This window comes from Cucurbita moschata, unplaced genomic scaffold (genome assembly GCF_002738365.1).
Source record: "Cucurbita moschata cultivar Rifu unplaced genomic scaffold, Cmos_1.0 Cmo_Scf00032, whole genome shotgun sequence".
Classification (NCBI taxonomy): Eukaryota; Viridiplantae; Streptophyta; class Magnoliopsida; order Cucurbitales; family Cucurbitaceae; genus Cucurbita; species Cucurbita moschata.
In genome coordinates, this window is record NW_019268548.1 from 1,205,546 (window position 1) to 1,226,831 (window position 21,286).

The window sequence follows — 21,286 nt, forward strand, 5'->3', positions numbered from 1 at the left end:
AAAAAAAAAAAAAAAAAAAAAAAAAAACACAGTTTGTCTCTTCTCTCTCATGATTTTGAAACAGGGGCTTGCTTTCGTCTACTTCCAGAGCCTGCTTCAGATTTCTCCAGCTTCAAGCTCTGCCATTCCCAACTAGGTAAATTTTCTTTTTCTTTTCTTTTAAATATATAAATTATTTATTGTTCTTCTTGTTTTTCTCTTTTTTAGCCCTAAATTTTAATTTTTTTTCAGAAAATTGATTTTGAAATATTGAAATTAATTCATTTCCATAACGTAAATTATATCTTTTTGTTTGTATATTTATTTAATTAAATAGTGGATGTTAATTTAAATATTTATGTAAGTTTTCAAACACAGAAAACAGGAATTTAAACCTAATTTCGGAAAACTACAAATTAAATAAAAAAATAATGTTTAAAATACCTCTTAATTCACTTGTTGGGGAAATATATTATCATAATTAGCTAATTATAAATGGATGTGGGGAATTATAATATTTGTTTGCTTTAGGTGTTGATTAACTAACATTCATAACTACTTTTTATTTTTCTTCCTTAATTATTCTGAAAATTAGATTTTCAAATGGATTTCTACTTTTATTACGACCACCTACTTAGAATATAGTATCCTACCGACATTTTTCATTTTTCGGTTGAGTTGCTAAACTAACTCGAGAGTTGTCAACTAACCATCTATACATGTTTTTCAATGTTTCTTATTTTCCTATCTCGACTAGTTTGAGATATTTAAGGTATCAAACGACTCTGTCGGTAAGAGCTCTTTAGAGTCATTAGCATGCTATCCTCCCGTACCTTTGATCTGTTGAGTAAGAGCGTGCCTACCCAGATTTTCCAGTTTGTTTTATATAACTAAAAATACGAATTGACCCGAGAAAGACTCTTAGTCAAAGTGAGTATAACAGTAATTTACATGTACTCCTTTCCAATCTCCAGAGCTAAAAAATAACTACCCTTGGGCTCTCCATCATCTTTCAACAAACTACCATACCATAAACAGAAACAAATAGCCCATTCCTTTTTCATATAAAGTGCTACAATATTATTGGCTCAAGAAACAAGCTATGTTCCTCTTCTTCCAATATCATTCAATAACCATAAAACTTAATATATTTATTCGTAATAATTAAGAAAACAAATACCATGTAATTAATTAACATAGTAAAAGTGTCGTGCCATAAAATCATTTGGAATGTTGAAAATTGTTTCTTAGTTTGTGTGAATGTAAGAGTTACACAACATATGGGTTTGGTTTGTACTGTGTAGTGGATAATTATTAAATCATGGGTCATTCAATCCTTTCTTAAAAGCTTGCCCACCACCCTTCTCTCTACTCTAATGCACTTATTGTCGGACCCATTTTAAATAATATCCACGTTGAAGAGAAGAACAAAACATTCCTTATAAACGTGTAAAAACCTCTCTAAGTCAGAGAAAGCTAAAAAAAGACGATATATGTCAATGGTGAGCTTAGGTTGTTACATGATATGTTTATATGTTATAAGCTTGCTTACTAAAAACGAAGTCGTTGTCAAACGAGATCTAAGAGATTTTATTTACGGGTCCGAGATAGAAGAAGATGTTTTGTATAATTATACACTCCAAATAGAGAGGAAAGGGGAAGGGAAACACAAAGCATTCTAAAACTTTACCATTATTGGACACACTTGAAAGTATTTAAGGGATGAATCTCAGCTACATATGCCATGATTGTTGTCGGGCTCCCATGGTTTTCCAAAGAATTGGAAGTCTCCAAATGGATGCTGAAATGTAAGCCCCAATTATAACAAAATGGTCACAAACGTATGAACAACAATCTGTACTTCAAAAATTTCTTGGACTTTACTTATTTGATAATGCATGAAAAACAATTAAGTTTGTGGCTGTTTGGAACTTACCTCTTGGCTCCACCTCCCCATCATCATCAAACCATCATCTGTTTCATCATTTCTTGTTCTTAATTGCTGATCATCAATTTGGGTACTCCATGATGAACTTGTTCTAACAACATCTTGAATTCTTCCTTCAATTTGCTTATTTGTGTTCGTTTGATCCGATGACAACGTTTTCTTTCCACTTTGCAGCTGTTTCTCGATCGTTCTTGCTCTCGCTCTTGCTCTTGCTTTCTCTCTACACTCTTTCGCAAGAGGGTAGTACGTCGTCTTCCTCGCAACCCAACCTCTCTTCTCCTTCTTGGTCGCTTTTCGACTTTCCTTCATGTCGATTTTACTATTGACAATCGTTTCGTCAATCCCAGACACGACTTCTCCGTCCGAAATGGATGGACTCCTCATATCGCCATTGCCACCGCGGTCATGGCATGAAAGCTTCTTGATTTCATGTCTAGCTTGAAATAGCAACCACTCAACAGTTTTACTAGCTTTGTCAACACCAAGCATATCCTGTAAACCAAAAAATTCCCTAGCCACCGGTAACGAGAGTCGCATTCGACGATCTCTCGGTCCACGAAGCGTGTCGATTTTACTATGCCTATCCCTCTTTGAAGAAGCCTGTTTTCTTTGATTCGGCTGCTCGATGATCAGGCTTTGATGAACACGATGATGGTGTTCATCATCGACAATAATTCTCGTTGATTCCGATCCAAAATCGCTTACGAAATTTGATGGAGGTTCATTCAATAGAATTTGATGAAGCAAAATGTCATTTTGAGGTTGTTGAAGAACATGAAGGGTGGGATCATCATGAAATGGAGAAGGAAAGTGGAGAAAAGAATGGTCAGGGAAAGAGATGGAGTCATTAGCATTGAACAAAAACATATCTTTTTGTTCCTTAATTTGGAATTCTGAAGAACAAAGAAGAAACCCTAGAAGAACATGTTAAGAAGAAGGGGTGTTTGTTTTGATAAAAAAGGTGGGATCTTTAGAGTTGTGAGTGGAGAGAAGTGACCTAGTATTTGTGCCACTTCACGTGGCTAGTAGAGGATGACAGTGACAGACACAGCTGCTCAGTCCTCCACCGGTCAACCTCCGGCGAAAAGCATGAAAGGGGCTTCATTTTGGATCAGTTTTGGAAGATGGGTATGTATTATTGCTGCAAAACATACCCTTTTATGGGGTGATGTGTGGGTTTGTATTGTTGTTGTTTTTGTTGTAATGTAGTGTTTGCAATATGTGAGGTAATTTGGCTGTTGGATGTGGGAAGATAGGGATATGTATATGTATATATATAAGCTTACAAGTGAAAGGACAATTATTTCTATCTCGTGTAGCAGTGTACAATTCTGAATTAGCCTGTGGCTAGAGAAGCAATGGGTCTATCTCTGTGTTGACTGGTTTTTTTCCTCTAAGAAACTAATAATTTCTCTCTTTCCCTACTGTCGCTTTCAACAAAAAGTAGAAACCCCATCTCTCTCTTTCTTTATCTCTCTTTTTCTCTCAACTCACTTGGGAGAGAATGTTGTTATTGCTACTCCATGCGTCCTTATCTATTCAACTTTTTCTTCGACCCAGAAAATCTTGAACAGATAGTTTAAAAAAGACAATATCGGTTAATGATCCAGAAAATCTTGAACAGATAGTTTAAAAAAGACAATATCTGTTAATGGTGAGTGTTATCACAGTTAAGCATCGGGGGATGCGCTGACGAGGAGACTGAATCTCGAAGGGGAGGACACGAAGAGATGTGCCAAAAAGGACATTAGACCCAAAGGAGGAGAATTGGGGGGAGGGTCCCACATCGATTGGAGAAGGGAACGAGTGCTAGTGAGGACGCTAGACCCTGAAGGAGTTAAATTGAGGGTCTCACATTAATTAGAGGAAATAATGAGTGTTTAGGGTTTAGGGTCTCACATCAATTAGAGAAAAAAACAAGTGCTAGTGGAATACTGGGTCACGAAGGAGGGTGAATTACTAGATCTCACAAAAAAACACACACACACAAAAAAAGACAATATCTACTCGAAATAGACTTGGGTCATGAGAGACGGGTCTCTTTTGCCCTTTCCCTCTCACTAAAAGGAAATTTTTGTGGTTGTACTTCCCACTTGTCATATGCCTGTCTATCTCCAAAACCCTAAACCAATCACCAAAATGGGCAAACCCTAAAAAAAGAAACCTCACTTCTCATCTCACATACCCATTTCACTGTTTCTTCATCTTCCTTTGGCAATATTATTAACTAAACCCTAAGGAAAAAAGACACCCCTTTCTGGCCTAATCCCTAGAAATCCCTTTCCATATATTCATGCCGCCCACACACACACTCTCTCTCTCTCTTTAGCCTGACATAATTACTGATGACCACTCATGATGTTATTGCAGAGCTGGGCAATTGGGTTGTTCCAGGGTTGCTTTCATTTGAAAGAAGATAAGCTTTCAAACAAAGGGAAAAAAGGAAAAAAAAAAAAAAAAAAAGGTTCTTTGAATGGGAGAGTGGGTGATAGTGAAAGGTAAGAAGCATGAGTATGATCACATAAACAAACCCTAGAAAAGAAATGAACAGAAAAGGACTCATATTTGTGGCTGAAATTTGAAACCCCCATTTTTGAGCTCAGATTCATGTGCGTTTTCAGGCTTGGAGGGGATGAACATAAGCCCATTTTCCCCCCCACCCCATCTCAGACTGCTCCACAGTACTTTGGATATGCCTTTGTAGGGCACCACTTTTTGTTCTTAACCCAATTGTGTCACCTATTTCTATGCACAGTGCTCTGATTTTGACACTTTTTTTGTTCAAAAAATTTAAAAAGTTTTGAAATTTGAGTTCATCTGGTGTGGCTGTGTATTAATGACTTAAATTAAAGGCGGTGATGATGGGAAAGAAAGTCCATGTGTCCATGTTTTGTTCTTTATCCTTATGCCACTTTAAAATATCTGTGTGGGTTATGTGTATGTTTTTTGAGCGCTAGTGTCAGATCAGTATTGCTTCTTCTGATGCCAATTTTAATGCCAACCCTAAACTCATTTAGATCATATTTCTCCGAGGGGATGGAGTTATTCTTATTGGACGTGACCCACAATCAAAATATGTCGAAACAAACAAATGAAGCAATAATAACAACTTGAGAAGTCGAGCCTCGATTATGGAGAGACTGTTTGAAGGCTTCATAAGCCTCATGGGAGGCTCTATGGTGTACTTTGTTCGACAGCCTCGATTGAGTTTGAGGCCTCCATAATAAACCTCAGGGGAGGCTCTATGTGTACTTTGTTCAAGAGGAAGATGGTTGGGAGGGAGTCCTACATTGGTATGAGACCATTTCGAGAAACCACAATCAAAACGAGTATCATACCATTTGTGGAGATCCATGGTTCCTAACAATTTTGATCGACTTTTATAATAAAAGTGGACAATTGTAATGGAAGAATTCGAATCTTCAAAGATGGTAAACGTTAAGTTCGTGTGTTCGTAACTTTGTCTATATATAATGGAATTCCTTATATATATATGATACCAAATCAAATATATTGTCACTTCAAGAAAGAAAAAAGGTGTGCATATATAGTCAGTGTTGTTGATAGAACATAGGGGCAATAAGGAAATGACTAAAAAACCCCCAAAGGAGAAGCATTGAAGCTGCCAAGAAGATGTAGACAACAAGGTGGGATTGGACCCTTAATTGGAAAATTCATAGAATAAAAGTGGTTAGTCAAGATTAATTTAGACCTTTCATATACATATCATATGATTATAATCAAATATATTGCCATATGCATGCCCAACACCTGTCCCTTCGTGGAATTTATAATACACGACTTCCACTAATTAATTTCTATTCCCCGCAAGCATCAATGAAGAACACAAGCAAAACAGGAGCTCGAGCACCAGACAGAAGACTGGGTTGTCATCTTTCTCGAAGTCATTCTTAGAATTAGACGAATTGGATTGGTCTAACCCATCGCTCATATGTCAAGCTCCTACCGTCGACGAATGTTCCATGGTACATTTCGTGAACAACTATGCACTATCGAATCTAATAAGACCAACGTAACTCTACTGACCATCATTCTAAAGATTCGATAATTTCCGAGATTTCTCACCCTTTCAATGTATTTTAACCTAATCATGACTCGTTTTGATTTCTTGTTACCAATGATATATAGGAAGGAAAAAAGAAGAATCGTGCTTGAACCATATTTATAGAAAGTGAGACAGAGAATATATTGAGCAGCAAAAATAGACATTATGGTATTGAATATAAATATCAAAACTTTAGGGGCGGTGCACCACATAAATTGGACATTTTGTCGTACCAAAAAATAAATATAATGCATGATTTGTGGTTCTTCTTCTTCCTCGACCCAATAGTTTATACATTAATCATTCATTTTTTAGGATATATTTTGTTTATTTTTTAAAAATTAAACTTTATTTAAGTCGCGTATTGAAAATTAAAAAAAAAATATTGAGAAAAAACAAACATAAATTTAAAATTTTAAAAATATGAATTATACGTGTCACGTTTTTATTGGATTGAATTTATAATATGACAAAAAAAATGTATTTTTAAAGAGTTCAATTATCAATTTCTAACATTATGATAATTGAATAATTCAATCGGAATAGAATTGGGCTGATGAACCCATGGGCCAGCCCAAATTTTGATTCAAAAAGTTAGGCCCAGAAGGGTTTACGGAGGCCCAATAAAGCGGGCCAATGAAAGCCCATTTACGGATGAACCCGATAGAATGTAGATAAACCGACCCGCAAATTATCTAATAGCATTTGGTGCGCTTTATTTCGTCTATTTATGACGGCCAATGTCCCTCTTTCGCTCCATTTTTTCTGTTCCTTTTCTCCCACGATTCTCAGATCGCTCTCTGCGAAGTCCTGCTCGAGTCGAATACTGAAAAAAATCAGCTCACATGTAATAGCTACACCAGCACTTGAGCAATTGAATCCCAAGTTAATTCATCATCATCATGAGTATCGAACCTTTTAACAGGTACTTTCCTCTATTAACTTATGAGCCCTCTCCACTGATAAAAATGGCAATTTGAATATCTTCTCTAGCTGTGAACAATGGGATTGTTTTATTTTTTCATTAGCTTCCTGGGTTTTGTTTAATTTGGTGTGTTGAATGATCTTGATTAATTGGGCAGGTTGGTGAAGCTAGCTGCAAGAGCTTTCTACGATGACATTACGACTAAAGGAGATAATCAGCCCAAGACCGGTCGGAGTGATAATAGGGGAATCGCGGTTGTCGTGCTTGATGCTCTCACGAGGTACTGCACTTTGGCGTTTTTATTTACTTGGCAATCTTCAGTGTTTTTACAAGGCAGAATTCTGCCGCTCAATTTTTCGTTATGAAGCTGGGGAGGCAGAGCTACATTAGTGGAACGAATTCTAGGCAGGAACTGTGCTTGAATAAGATTAGAATAGTGGAAATTTGAGCGTAATGCACTTTATACCGGATTCTTGGTAGTTCTATTTCCAGCCTAAGCTGGGCACTATATGTATTGTACACCCAATTCAGCTAGTGCTGGTGTGGAACAACTGCATATTATGGTTGTTTATATGTGTTTCTTGTATACGTTATTTCTCTAGTTAAGCTAAGTTGAAGAAAGGCCACATTGATGCAGGTTATTCACATTGATATAGCTCACTGAATAGCTTAGTTGTACTTTTGATTATTTCAAACTTGAGTTTATCATTTCATTTTTGCTTATAATTTGCTCATCTGTTAAAGAACCTTATCCTGTTTTTTAAGTTAAAATTTTCAGACGGTCTGAGCAAATAGCTAATTGAAAAATGTCATTTTCAAGTTTCTTAATCTATTATTATAAAGGATTTGGAACATGAACCTGTCTGAGGGTTGTAACTTTATGTCATAGAGTTTCTGTTCTTGAATTTGTTATGATGACGAAGCCATGCATGCTTAACATGAACCTGGCGAGCTGTTATACAGCCACATTTTTCCTTTGCTTATCACATTTGTTTTCGTATCCTGTTCTAGACGACAATGGGTTCGAGAAGAAGATTTGGCAAAGAACTTAAAACTACATTCGAAGCAATTACGTCGAACTCTAAGGTTTTTAGAAGAGGAAAAATTGGTTACCCGAGATCATAGAAGGGAGGTCAGTGCCGATTCTTTCAATGCATCTTGTTACTGTGCCTGTTAGGTTAGTAAATTGGAATTTCTTAGTATGAAGTTTTAAGCATCTTAACTTGATTGTCTATAGCATCTAAGGTGCTTATGTTGAATGAAGTTTGTTCGTTCTTTTGGGAAATTTTGTTAAAAATAAACAGAGAATTGTTTCAAGGAACGACAAGGCCATTGGAGACCTTGGGAAGTTACCGTTTTTGTTGCCTCCAGGTGTACTTTGTTTCAATTTGGGTTCAATTATAAGTTATGTGCTGAACTTTCTGGTTTGTGTCTATTTGGTTCTTGAACTTTAAAATGTGTCTAATAAATCTTTGAACTTTCAATTTTGTGTCTAATAAGTCATTTTCATTTTCATATTTTTCAATTTTGTGTGATGAACTTTTTAGTTTGTGTTGATATGCTTTTCCAGACATTTTCAATTTTGTGTCCAATAAGTTATTAATAGGCATGCTCTTCATTTTTTTGCTCTTTGCTTTTCCAGACAGCTAAGGGAGCAAAGATATTTAGCGCTGCAATTGCTGCCACAGCCGATGGCCAACACCCGGGGAAGGAGGGGGATGAAAAGATTAAGATGCACACACATTCTTATTGCTCGCTAGACTATGCACAGGTTTCTTTTATATATGTACTTCAATTAGTTGCTTCATCGCTGAATAATAATTGTATCTAAACCCAGTGAAAACAGACTTTAACTCTGGTCAGTTCCCTTAGTATAATCCTGGTTACAGGTCTATGATGTGGTTAGATACAGACTGCACCGCATGAAGAAAAAACTGAAAGATGAACTGGAGGACAAGAACACAGTTCAAGAGTATATATGCCCCAACTGTTCGAGAAGGTTTTGATGATATGTTATTTTTCTCTTAAGAAATGTTCTTTCTGATATTTTGTAATTTTAAACTGGATGGAATCACAGCACTGCACGCTTGTTATTGACTTTTTAATCTGGAAACAAGCTTGAAAATTTAATGATATTGATTAGGTACACTGCTTTGGATGCTCTTCGATTAATCTCTCTTGAGGATGAATACTTCCATTGTGAAAATTGCAATGGCGAGCTGGTTGCTGAGAGTGACAAACTGGCTGCTGCCCAAGGAGGGGATGGAGATGATAATGCCAGGAAGCGCCGGCATGAAAAATTGAAGGACATGCTTCAGAAGATGGAGGTTTGATCTCTTGAAAAAGAATTTTATTTTCCAACTTCAAATCTTTTTCCCCCCCTCTCTCTCTCTCTCTCTCTCTCTCTCTCTCTCTCTCTATATATATATATATATATATATATATTTAATCATAACGATCTTGAAAATTTTTTTATCCTGGATATGAGAACACAAGGTATAACTCTATGCTGTAATGGGGATCATTGATTGCTGGAGTTTTTTTACATTTGTTAGTTGAATATAACACTGACCTTCATCTTCAAGCCATTTTTCTGAAATAATTTATGAATTGTGTTTGTTCCCTTGAGTTTTAGAAAAGGATTTTCCTATTTCTAAATTGATGAATAAATCAAATAATTGTAGGTTCAGCTTAAACCTTTAATGGAACAACTCAGCAGAGTCAAAGATTTGCCAGTTCCAGAGTTTGGAACTCTTTTAGCATGGGAAGCTCGTGCAAGTGCAGCTGCACGTGGTGCAAATGGTGATCTCAATGGCAATGATCCCTCAAAATCATCACAAGGTTTAGGATATGGGGGAACGCCTATGCCTTTTGTTGGCGAGACCAAGGTATCCCATTTTTTCACCTCATGCTTGTTATATTGTTGGATCTTGAAAGGAACCAGTCTAACGTTCATGAGTTTTTGAATGAACCTGTTAGGTTGAAGTTGCCTTTTCTGGGGCTGAGGGCAAGGGAGTGAATGTTAAATCTGAATCTGAGAACACTGCTCTGAAAGTGTTACCTCCTTGGATGATCAAAGAAGGGATGAACCTCACAAAGGAACAACGCGGGGAGGTCAAAGGGGACTCAAAGATGGATGCTGGTTCAGCTTCTGCTCAGTTTTCTGATGATAAAAAGTCATCGGCCAATGATGATGATAAAACGAATATACAGGTTCGTTCAATTAGACTGGCTCTTTTCATTTCTTATGAATTAAAGAGTTTTTTTAATCATAAAAATTGAAAGAGATTATATGATTTATGTACTGGTTGGCTGTATTGTAGGATGAGTATGTTAAAGCTTATTATGCTGCTATACTGAAGAAGCAACAAGAGCTTGAAGAAGCTGCTAAGGCACAAAAGGAATTATCCAGTACAGAGGTTACTGAAAACTTGTCTTACACAAATTCCAGTCGCCAGGTAGGAATGAAGGCAAAACGTGAAGAGGATGAAGAAGAAGATGATATTGAATGGGAGGAGGCTCCAATAGAGGGTGAGACGTGGCTTTTCTTTTCCACGTTCGACTCTTTAAGTGTTTTATGGTGTTTATATCCTGCTTATTATGTGTAAAAGTAAGTTGGAATTTAAGGAGGAACCTTGCCTTTCTTGCCGTATTACAGGTAACGCAAATGAAAATTACAAGGTTGGTGACTTGAATGTTGAAGCATCAGCTTCGGTAGAAGATGAAGAAGAAGATGATGTGGATTGGGAGGAAGGTTGAAGAGGCAAACAGAATTTTATACCCCAATATATGATACAAGGTGATATTGCCTTTCTTCCATCTGGAAGGCCTTAGTGAATTACGGTAGGAGCTCTGTAGTTAATCTTGTGCAGTCGTGTTACTTGTTATATTAGAGCCGATTTTAAAGATCCCTAACCTATACTTGCTTGATTTACTGCTGATATTTCATCTTGGGGGCTCTGATGAATTGAATTGTTCTTTACCAGTTTGGTGTGTGGGAAGAAAAGATGAAGGAAAATAGATGTTTAATTGATTCAAGGAATGTAAATCCATTAGTTACCAATTACAGTGGGACGACACGTGTGCAAACGTGTATTTTACGATAACTTTTACTTGTTTAGCCAATACAGAAGTTTAGAAATAAAGACAGCGATTTCCAGACATTTTCACCTTTCTCACCCTGTAGGAACAACAGAGCATATCAGGTACGATATCTTTTTGAATATTTCATAATGCATGTGCTTGTTTGTATGTTTATATTCTCATATCGTCTGATGAGTGAGTTAGTATAGTTTTTTCGTATTGTTTTTGGTAGAATGCAGCATTTAGAAGGTAATAATCCTGCATAAAACTGTTCTCTTCTCAAAGGTTTGTCTTATATCCTCTTAATATGTTGCCCTGATCCCCAGCTTTATTGTTATAAACTTTTAGAATAGAGGAGGTTGCATAACTTCTTAGCTAGGTAGGAAGTCTACTGTTCCTAGGAAGTATAGGAAGTGATTGAAACAATCCTAGTGGGGTAGGTGGAAAGAAGTAGGAAGGCCACAAGGCATCAGGATGAAGGCCATCCACTCCGATATACCAAATGTGAACTAATACACAAGAATTTGGTGAGTGTTATTTGGTGAAAGTGTAAGTAGGTGGGGGGTGATTTGACTTTCCTCCCTCTTCTCATGAATTTTCCCAACCCATGCCGACATTTCTGCATAAGAATTGTCGCCCCCATTTACAATATGGTGAATGATCGGATGGTGAATATTAGATGAAGTGACAAGATAAGCGTGTCATCTAAGGGGGACATAGCCGACAGAGTGATTCAGAAAAAAAGGCATTCAAAAGTCCATATTCCCACTTCCTGAAGAAAAGGGGATGCTTAGTTTTTAGCAAAAATATTGTTTAGGAACTTGGGGTTTGCACACTCAACCATATTGGATCTTTGGATCTTTGTTGTTTGTGTGTTGCTTACTCTCCTGGTTGGCTTCCCTTATTCCAAGCACCACCACCACCACCCATATCCATCTCAACCAGGCGCAATTGGCACACACCTAGTTAAAGCCTTAGAGCCTAGAAGAGGAGGGAGGAATAAACAAGGCTTTTCTTTATACAACAGTCTAAGCTCACCGCCAACAGATTAGTCAGCCTCATAGTTTTAAAACGCGTTTGTTAGGGAGAGATCTACACACCCTTATAAAAAAAGGTTTCGAAATTACAGCAGTAGGGAGAGAGAGAGATAGGAAGCATTTCCTATCTGAAAATTAAGAATATGGTAATAGTATGTATGAGTTGTACCTTGAAATCTGCAAAACAGCCACCATCCCACACACCCACTTCTAAACTTTGATAAAATTTAAAGTTGCATTCAGAAGTCAGCTCTTCTCTTTCCCTTCTTCCTTCTATTCTTTTTTATAATCTCTCTGTGTCTCTCTGTCAATGGGTTTTGGTAATATATAATTCAAAGTTTGACAATCTGCTTTAAATGAGGCTTTGTTCCTTCAACGCAAAGGAAGTTGTCATTGAAACAAGAATTCTCCACAGTTTTGTCCCCTCCTTTCTCTCTCCCTCTCTCTCTTCTTCAATGTCAACCTTCTTCTCCTTCAACATTTCTTACGCTAAATCCTCCTTTCTCATTTACTTCTCTAATTCCCTTTTCTTCTTGCTCTTCTTTTTCCTCTCCATGCAGTCCTTTCTCTCCTTCTCCCTCTCCACACCCATTCTCTTGTCATTACTATTATCCATAATGCCTTTGACCCTCTGCAAATTCATTACTCTCCTCCTCCTCCTTTCCTCTTCAACCTTCCTCTTTCATGCCCTTCCTCTCCATGCCAACCCAAATAACTCCTCCTTTTCTCTCAACAGAAAGCTCAAATTTGACTTCACCATCTTCCTTCACCATCTCCATCAACGACGTGATCGCCATCACCACCACCGCCACCATCACACCAATTCTCCCCCAGCTGCAGCGGAGATCGATCCCCGGTACGGCGTCGAAAAACGACTCGTCCCGACTGGTCCAAATCCATTGCACCATTAAGAAAAGGTTCTTTTTTTTTTTTTTTTTTGAAACTTTCAATCTTTATTTATGATTATTTGGATCATTCTATTGTAATCATCTTTGTTGAACTCTATTCTTCATCAAAGTGAAAAGAAGAAAAGAAGGGAATAACTTCCCAAAGAAAATCAGGGAACAAAGAAAACATCATATGTATGTGTATATGGTTTTCCTTATAGTTGTGTAAAATGAAAATCCATTTGTATCTGTACCAGGATTACTGTAATTTACAGAGGTAACTTAGAACACCCAATTCAGGAAACTGGATTATGTACTTGATTAAAGGGTTTATTATATCCAATAATTACATCTGTAAGCATTAATTATTATGAATGAAGGGAAGAAGAAGACACGGCACGTCGCAGGAAACAAGGGAGTGAATAATTAATATTAATTGGTTGAGATTAGTTGTAATAGTGATGAAATTTATGAATATATATATCTTTTGGGGCTATTTTGAGAGGGTTACCAAAAGAGGTTGACTTTGAAAATAAGATCATGTGATAACTTCCCACTTGAGGGTTATGGGGGAAAAATAATAATCACATTCTAACAAATCAAATTTTGATGTGCCTTGGACTAAGCCCGTCAGTCATGGTTACGTCCCTAATAGATATTGTTCCATTCCACTCTCCTAGTAAATATTGTTCCACTCCTCTTTTTTTTTTTAGGGTTTTTCATTTTCTTTTTAGGGTTTTTAGGAATGGAATGCTTTGTTTCACTCTCCACCTTCTTAGGGGTGTTAGTCTTAGAGAGGTTTCTTAGGGATGCTTCGTTCCACTCTCCAAATCCCTTAAGGAGGCTAGCAGATATTGTTTGTTTTGGCCTATTACATATCCCCATAAGCTTCAGACTTTTAAAATGTGTCATTATGAAGAGATTTTCATTGTTCTCCTCTACAACTATAGAATTTACACAAAATTTTCACAACCAATATGGGATTTACACAAAATTTTCATTCTTTCGTAAAATCACAAACAATACCTTCTTGATAGAAAACTTGGACGTCCTCGGCAAAAGTTCGAACCTCATTGTGGAAATGGTCCAAACCTGGTTAGAGACACCACAAAATCAACAAGAAGATGATGTTAGTCCATGAATAAAAGGCTCCTAATAAAATTTTGTAGTTATGTGCACTTACAACTTACCTCTTTACAAAAATTTGAAATAAATTCTCAACTATATGAGTATGATGTGAATCTATTGTCTCATCTCCTACAAAAAGCAGCATCAAAAGGGATATCACAATATGAATTTAATTAACACATTTAATGAACTATTTCGGAATTAATTTGTAAACATTTTAATGTTTTTTTGGTACCCAATAAATCCCTCTTAACAAACTGTTATAAAAAGCCAAATATAGGCCAACTAATTAACAAATTAATAAACTGGAAATAAAAGAAAGGGTCAGCCATAGGAAGGGCGTCCAAAGCTCAACGCCCACCACGCGTATCCCTTTGCAGTTCCCCCGCATACCCTTAAAACCCTCGCACCTCCACCACTCTCTGTTTTTTCTTTTCACACCACACTTCCTTCCCTCAGCCATGGCCGACAACCGTACCCCCACCGGCGCCGCCGCCGCCTCCACGCTCCTCCGGAGGTTCCAAGACCATACCCCTCACTCCCCGCACCTCCTCGGGTTCCTGACCCTCTTCATCACCGCCTCCATCCTGATGTTCCTGACGGGTGTTACCCTAACGGCGGGCATCCTGGCCCTCATATTCCTCACCCCTTTCATCATCTTCACATCACCCATCTGGGTTCCCCTGGCCTTCCTCCTGTTCGCGACGACGGCGGGGGTGTTGTCACTGGGCGGCATTGCGCTTGTTTCTGCTGCGGGGTTCTCCTGGGCGTACAGGTACTTCAAGGGGATGCACCCGCCAGGATCGGAGGGGCTGGAGTACGCGAGGAGCCGAATTTACGACACGGCGAGCCATGTGAAGGATTATGCGCGAGAGTATGGAGGGTATTTGCAGAGTAAGGTGAAAGATGCGGCTCCTGGAGCTTGAGCTTCATCTTTATCATAAGTAATTTTAGTACCGGGAATTTCAATTTCTTATATTCTTATATTCTTATATTCTTATATATATATATTTGTTTTCTTCGTACAACTCCCCAGAGATGTCAGCCGGCTCAGTTGTTGAACCGGGTTTTGTTAGTTCGGTCGTTCCTTCTTTTTTTCTTTGCCAATCAAGTTTTGTGTTTGGGTTTTATTGGAGAAGAAGATTTTGGTATTTTATATATGCATGTGAATACTGCATCAGATTATTTTTCTTGCTTTTTATTTTTATTTATTATTATTATTTTTTTTTTGTCTTAAGAAAAAAAAGCAAAAAATAAATTAATATGGGAATGTTAAGATTCTGAAAATTATTTATTCAAAATTTCAATTTTATAGATATATGGATGAATCGAGGAGGTTGATAGTTCAGTTTTATGGATCTAAACATGTGCAAGTCTTTAACTCAATCTTGACTAATTTCCGAGTGCAGTGTTTAAACCAACCCAGACGCATGTTCCGAGTGCACGTGTTTAGGTCCACGAGTGAATGATAAAACAATAATCATATGTACTAAAGAAATTACAACACAAGTGAAAGATAATATAACTGAACTTATTGTGTTTAGGAACAATTAAAATCTCATACATTGATTCAAATAAATTCTACAAAGTTGATGATTTATTTATTGTGTTCCGACCGACCAATAAACATCGACCTTTTCAAACCTTACTCTGCCATAATACTATATTTTCCCAGAAGAACACCTGGAAAACTGTGAGGAGAGGCAACAATATCGCACTCTTTAGCTAACCGTTAATTTACCAAAATCAAAATTTGAATCAGTAAGGCATAATAAAAGCCAAAAGTTTGTATCTAAGTCCAGATTGTGATTAAAAAAAAAAACTCCTTGCAGCATGCTTCGGCTATTTCTTGCACGGTCACATGCAACAAACATCTATCATTCATCCTACCACAAGTAAGCATCCTTCCAAAACGAAGGCTCATTTTCAACCTCCTTATATCCATAGGTGCTCTCTCCGATACTCGCGCACGATCACCGGCACGCTTGTAGGTGGGATCTACAGTTCAGAACAATAAGAAACAATTTTTACTCAAGGCTGTAAAACCCAAAACTCTTACCGTCTCAATTTCGACCACTGAACATCAACTCTTACATTATAAAAAGGGGTGTCAGTGTGCAAATAAAGAGATGGTAAAAAAAATATGAACAGAGAGATAAGAGGAAGAAGAAGTGAAGAGAGAAGTTAGAATCAATCAACACAGAGAAATTAACAAAAGAAACTGTAGGAGTAAAAAGATATCAGCTGATAACCCATTTGGTTTGTTTTTCATTTTTTCTCACCGTTCCTTAATCATGGTTTTCAAATGGAGCTTAAAAGGACGCTGAAAACTACTATTTTTGGTTTTCAAATTTTTTCTGAAATTTTAAGAACAGCTTTAGAAAATACAGACAGTGGTAACCTTTATCAAGGCAATGGAGAAACAAGAAAAATGAGATGCACCAAATATTACACCTCTAAAGAAAGGGAAGAAAAGATTATAGAGGAACCATCCCAAGTATAACAAGCAGGAATTAAGGAACGTATCTGAACAAGTGCCTGAGACAGAGAGAGGTATATCGATTGAACCAAACTTACCATGCCATAATCTGTGACAATCATTGAGATGTAATCTGAAGGAGTAGCGTCATACCTGAGACAGTACAACACAAAGTTAGAATACGTCACTTCCAGGTCCAATAACTAGTTATAGTATATCGTAGTCAAATCATTGATTTACATTAAATTTAGAAGTTGCAATTGTTCTTTAGCAGTCATATTATCTAGATAATTTATATCCTTCCTTTCGGGAACCTTTGAGATAGCCTCTGGATCACCTGCGCAAAATTTGAAAATGCTCAGACATTGTCCATTTTCCCTCTTCTGGAAGGAAATACGGGAGAAGATAACATGATAATATATACCTAATTCATTGAAACATATTGAATCAAGCTGTACTCTTTCATGAAATTTATACGCTTCGCAGCAGATTAAGACTGGAACACGGAATGCATTAGCAACCATGGCAACAGCTGCAGTTCCCACTCTTGAATATACAGTTCCGTTAGATAATACTGCAGCAGCCCCGAGAAAAACTCGCGTCACTTCATGCATCACATAAGACATAGCATTGATATGAGTGTATGTACAATTTAGGCCCCTCTCTATGAGCCTACGAAGCAATGCTCGCCCTTCTTGTTTTGGACGGGAATCCACCACCACAATACGGAATTCTTTTCCGAGTTCATGGGCATGTAATAGAAGCATCTCTACAACAGACGATGATCCATATGTAAGAAGAACATCTCCATCCCTTATTTTAGTAGCAGCATGTCTAACTATGACCTCATCCGCTATTATAATCTTTTCATTGATAAAGCGATCGATATCTGAGCAAAGCGTAGCTTTTACTTCAGATTCCGGAAGATTCAATGGTAATTTGGCAATGCGGTTTTTCAAAAACCTAATAGCATTTCCCATGCTAACAGATAGTGGCCTACACTCGTTGAAGAATGACACATAGCCACCAATTTTTGCAGTTAAATCTCTACCCAGAACCTTCTGTGGCGGAGTTGAGTAGTCTTTGATGGCCTGTTGAAATGCATGAAGCATAGCAATACAGCGAGCATTGCCTCCACATATATCTCCGGCCATATATTGTAAACCAACCTGATAAAGTATCAATATGTGACTAAATTAGACAAACAATAGTCAAAAAATTTATCATGGATAAGCATAAAGTAAAGACAATTAATTAATTATTTCATCTATAAAATAACAAAAATGTTGGCATATAAAGAAGCCATTCGTGCAAATCACCATGTTGTGGATGCATGAGGTCCATAAAAATAAAATTACAGTCAATAGTCATCAATATTGGATCAGAAAACATAACAGTCCTAATAAAAAAGGCAAAGCTATGAGTTCTTCTTTTGAATTGGGAAAAGTAAGAATCATGTAAAGGTTTTGCATTCTGGTGGACTTACTATTTGTATTCTTCATAGCATGGACAAATTATCCTATTTAATTCAAGTTCTTCTGTACTAAACAGATTCCATGCTTGTAGTATTCTCCAGTCAAGAGTAAATTAAAATTATCGCCACCCCCACCCCCACCCCCACAAAAAAAGAAAAATAAATAAAAAGCACCTTGTAAATGGCAGGATGAATAGGGTCAAGTTGGAAAAACTTTGACACGAGATCAGGAAGCTGAGTTCCCTGCTCGTATTGTGGCAAATGGCGAAATAATTCGACCCTATTTCTAGCTTCAGTTTGGTTGAAAACTGCTCGCTTTTTAGCCTTTTCTACCCTATTTTTATCATCAAACTGCATTCGTGGAGGGGGAGCATCTTTCTTCCTTTCTTTATCAAGTGTGCGATCACCTCCTCTTTTGTCAGTAGGTGCAGCCGAAGGCGTAGCATTGTTATCTTTCATAGCCAATGACTGCTTCACAGCTTTACCAGGAGCATTACCTGACTTATTCGCCTCACCTTTTATTAAATCAATGAACCATATATCAAAATATATAAATAAATAAATAAACATATGAACTAACTACTATATAAAAAGCTCTTGCAAAATTTTCTATAACATTAATAAACAAATAAAAGGAAACAGTGAGACCCATTGAAAAGTTACTCATGAAATTAGCTAATCCAGGTATTAGAAATTTTTAAGTGCACAAGACAAGGAATTATCAATATCTACAAATACTCCATCTATTGATGCACTAAATTGAACCCATTAAACGCTCTACATTTCTTAACTTCAAAAGAGTGCCTCCTCGCTGGCCAGATTTGTTTTTCTGAATAATCAACACTACAATATTGCTCCAAGTACATTTAAAATGATTGGAATGGAAATTGAACCTTTAGCAGCTCGTTGTGCCTCCTGTAGAGCTCGTCTTTCAGCCTTTGTTGTTTTTGCCTTCAGGGGTTTCGAATTTGATGGTGGTTGTCGATTCTGTACCTCCGTGGATGCCCCTCCGTTCTTTTCTGCAACAGCAGTGAAATGAGAAATCAATAATCCCAGTGACAGAAAGCAAATTGAAGCATGTTCACGACCATGTAGAATTTCATTGTTTTTTTTTTTTTTCCTTTTCTAATCCTTGATTCCAAGAATTCTTTGGGCCATCAATATCGAAGGAGTACAAAATTGGGTACTACGGCCAGATCATGCAAGCACGTCAGAATCAGAAAAGAATTGACAAATTCCTACCAAAAGTGGATTATTTAATGTTTTTTTAATGTTGTATATGCTAGTTTTATGCAAAAACAACAGAAAATAAGAATAATCCAATATTACACCTTCCAACCATTCTACAAGGTCCGCCATCTACTACAATTTTGAGGGGCACATAAACAGATTGAGCTGCAGTTAGAGGGTACAACTATTACACACATCTTTAAAGGAAAAGTAAGACAAATGACCACCCAAATAGGTTGATGTGCGTGAATGTCAAAGTATACCCCTCCCTATCCCTTTCTTTGAATTTTCTGCAACCTCTCTTCTAATGGTTCTTATATTGCCCAAGCTTTTTTCATACTCGACTCTTCTTTCTTCCTCAAGACTCCACAAAATTCATTTCCTTCCCCTCAATTCTTTTTCGACTACGCATCAAAATTCTAGTGTCTTTCTATCCATATACACCAAAAAAATAGCTCTAACACCGTTAAACCACGAAATTATGACCTTAAATCTGAAGAGGTGGCCATAAAAAAATTGTTTATTGAACATAGGAGAGCTTCTAGGCGACCCAAGTAAGGACTGGTTGTATCCAAACAAATAAAGAAAAAAATAAAAGAAGATATAGAATGGATTCAGTAAAGTGCAGGAAATGAAAACACGGCCACAATCTCCATCTTCCAATTGAAGTGAAAAAGAAACGTACAGCAAAAAACGTAACAATTAGATGAATAAAGTGAATACTGCATTAGAATGTTGTACCTCAAAACAGAGAGGTACAGGCCCAAAATTAGCACAGACATTAACAAAAAAAAAAAAGAGGGAAAGAGTAGAGATGAAATTCCATCCAACAAAGCCATGCAACGTCACCTGAAACTCCAGCAGGCTTATTAGGTTCCAACGTCTTAAGAGGCAGCGCCTGCGAGTTCTCGGACGACTTGGCCGCCATGTGGATTCCAACGCCAGGAAAGCTCGAGGCAATCTTCCCGGAACCACTCCGGCGATACCAAACGGAGGTGGAAGAATCCTCCGACATCTCCAGCTCTTCGTCCTCAATTCTACTGGAAGGCGACGCCATAGGGGACGTCGCAAGCAGCGTCTCGGAAGGGTTATAGCTGCCAACAGGAATCTGATCAGCGGAATTCCTCCAATTGGCAGGAGCCGGAACAGGAAGAACAGCAGAGCGAGAGGCAAGGTTATCGGAGAGATGACGGGGAGGGGGGATCATAACCGGAGACAAGGAATTGGTAGGAGGAGAGAGGGATTGTTGAGAAGGGACACAGTTGGCCGGACCGGAGAGGGAACGGTCAGGGGAATTAGGAGCGTCGAGGGTGAAGAATCCGACCTGACGAACTTTGGGGTTGACGATGCGGGAGCCTCGGCGAGCATCCATGAAGACCTAGCGATGGATCCGCGAATATTTTGGCATGGGAATTACCAGAATCCACGCAGAGAGGTAGAAAGAGAGAAAGAGAAGAAGTGGGTTCAGTGGAGAAGAGCGTAATTGGTTGCTTTATGTAGCGTCCGCCATAGGCAACTGAATCAGAAGAACAAGAACAGAGACAGGAAATGGACGCGATTACAACAATCCCTTCCTTTTCACCACACGGATGCAATCAATTTTGACGCATCCAAATTCACCCATTTCTCGCCCCAAACCCTAAATTCCCTATTCTTAAACAATAATTAAATTAAAGTTTTTTTTTTTTTAATATTAAATTCATTAACTAATTTTATAATTTTAAAGATTCACTAAATAAAGGCAAAATACACAATATATAAACTCTATTTTTTTACATCTTTTTTCAATCTAAATATATCTTAATTAATAAAAATAAAAAAAATTGTAATATTTTAACTTTATTTTATTTTTATGGTTTATTGTAAAAATTGTAATACCTTAATTAATATGATTTAATTATATACAAAAATGTACTATTTTTATTATCGAAAAAATTGTTTGTTTGTCATTTTTCTTTTTCTTTTTTTATTGAGAGTGATTATATTTATTTATTTATTTATTGGTAGCATGGGATAAGGGGGAATTGGATTAAAGGAGGAGTAACTAAAT

At 37.3% G+C, this 21,286-nt stretch overlaps 4 protein-coding genes across 6 annotated transcripts; 2 read left to right on the forward strand and 2 right to left on the reverse strand.

The window, feature by feature from the left end:
• Positions 1–1,505: 1,505 nt before the first annotated feature.
• On the reverse strand, positions 1,506–2,992 carry LOC111429692 (transcription factor CYCLOIDEA). The gene is made up of 2 exons (XM_023065632.1): positions 1,916–2,992; positions 1,506–1,780 (listed from the first exon to the last, which is right to left on the reverse strand). The coding sequence occupies exons 1-2, from the start codon at positions 2,792–2,794 to the stop codon at positions 1,709–1,711; spliced, it is 951 nt and encodes a 316-aa protein (XP_022921400.1). The 5' UTR covers positions 2,795–2,992; the 3' UTR covers positions 1,506–1,708.
• Positions 2,993–6,743: 3,751 nt separating this feature from the next.
• On the forward strand, positions 6,744–11,081 carry LOC111430131 (general transcription factor IIE subunit 1-like). Of its 2 annotated transcripts, XR_002708278.1 has the most exons (11): positions 6,744–6,918; positions 7,076–7,198; positions 7,930–8,050; positions 8,561–8,689; positions 8,808–8,917; positions 9,062–9,245; positions 9,603–9,806; positions 9,898–10,131; positions 10,242–10,449; positions 10,577–10,761; positions 10,905–11,081. XR_002708278.1 is itself a non-coding variant. In XM_023066300.1 (10 exons), exons 1-10 carry the CDS (start codon positions 6,896–6,898, stop codon positions 10,675–10,677), a joined length of 1,437 nt encoding a protein of 478 aa, XP_022922068.1. In that variant the 5' UTR covers positions 6,744–6,895; the 3' UTR covers positions 10,678–11,081. The 2 variants fall into 2 exon arrangements, 1 of the variants encoding a protein (XP_022922068.1); XM_023066300.1 differs by having other exon boundaries at positions 10,577–11,081.
• A 3,092-nt stretch (positions 11,082–14,173) lies between these two features.
• Positions 14,174–15,206, forward strand: LOC111429943 (oleosin 16 kDa). The gene has a single exon (XM_023066029.1). The coding sequence runs from the start codon at positions 14,515–14,517 to the stop codon at positions 14,977–14,979; it is 465 nt and encodes a 154-aa protein (XP_022921797.1). The 5' UTR covers positions 14,174–14,514; the 3' UTR covers positions 14,980–15,206.
• A 389-nt stretch (positions 15,207–15,595) lies between these two features.
• Positions 15,596–20,870, reverse strand: LOC111429874 (probable translation initiation factor eIF-2B subunit delta). 2 transcript variants are annotated; one of them, XM_023065939.1, is made up of 7 exons: positions 20,086–20,870; positions 18,900–19,025; positions 18,181–18,503; positions 16,957–17,701; positions 16,773–16,869; positions 16,631–16,685; positions 15,596–16,051 (listed from the first exon to the last, which is right to left on the reverse strand). In XM_023065939.1, the coding sequence occupies exons 1-7, from the start codon at positions 20,606–20,608 to the stop codon at positions 15,989–15,991; spliced, it is 1,932 nt and encodes a 643-aa protein (XP_022921707.1). In that variant the 5' UTR covers positions 20,609–20,870; the 3' UTR covers positions 15,596–15,988. The 2 variants fall into 2 exon arrangements, with proteins under 2 accessions (XP_022921707.1, XP_022921706.1); XM_023065938.1 differs by having other exon boundaries at positions 18,181–18,521.
• Between the last annotated feature and the right edge of the window lie 416 nt (positions 20,871–21,286).

What these genes read in the sequence shown, in the direction of transcription:
- LOC111429692 (XM_023065632.1), bottom strand. Translation starts at nt 2,794, where the DNA reads ATGTTTTTGTTCAATGCTAATGACTCCATCTCTTTCCCTGACCATTCT. An exon ending in TGGGGAGGTGGAGCCAAGAG is followed by an intron (nt 1,781 to 1,915) that starts GTAAGTTCCAAA and finishes CTTACATTTCAG; the next exon opens with CATCCATTTGGAGACTTCCA.
- LOC111430131 (XM_023066300.1), top strand. Translation starts at nt 6,896, where the DNA reads ATGAGTATCGAACCTTTTAACAG. An exon ending in AGTATCGAACCTTTTAACAG is followed by an intron (nt 6,919 to 7,075) that starts GTACTTTCCTCT and finishes TTAATTGGGCAG; the next exon opens with GTTGGTGAAGCTAGCTGCAA. An exon ending in ACATGCTTCAGAAGATGGAG is followed by an intron (nt 9,246 to 9,602) that starts GTTTGATCTCTT and finishes AAATAATTGTAG; the next exon opens with GTTCAGCTTAAACCTTTAAT.
- LOC111429943 (XM_023066029.1), top strand. Translation starts at nt 14,515, where the DNA reads ATGGCCGACAACCGTACCCCCACCGGCGCCGCCGCCGCCTCCACGCTC.
- LOC111429874 (XM_023065938.1), bottom strand. Translation starts at nt 20,608, where the DNA reads ATGGATGCTCGCCGAGGCTCCCGCATCGTCAACCCCAAAGTTCGTCAG. An exon ending in TAAGCCTGCTGGAGTTTCAG is followed by an intron (nt 19,026 to 20,085) that starts GTGACGTTGCAT and finishes CTGCTGTTGCAG; the next exon opens with AAAAGAACGGAGGGGCATCC. An exon ending in AATATGTTTCAATGAATTAG is followed by an intron (nt 16,870 to 16,956) that starts GTATATATTATC and finishes AATTTTGCGCAG; the next exon opens with GTGATCCAGAGGCTATCTCA.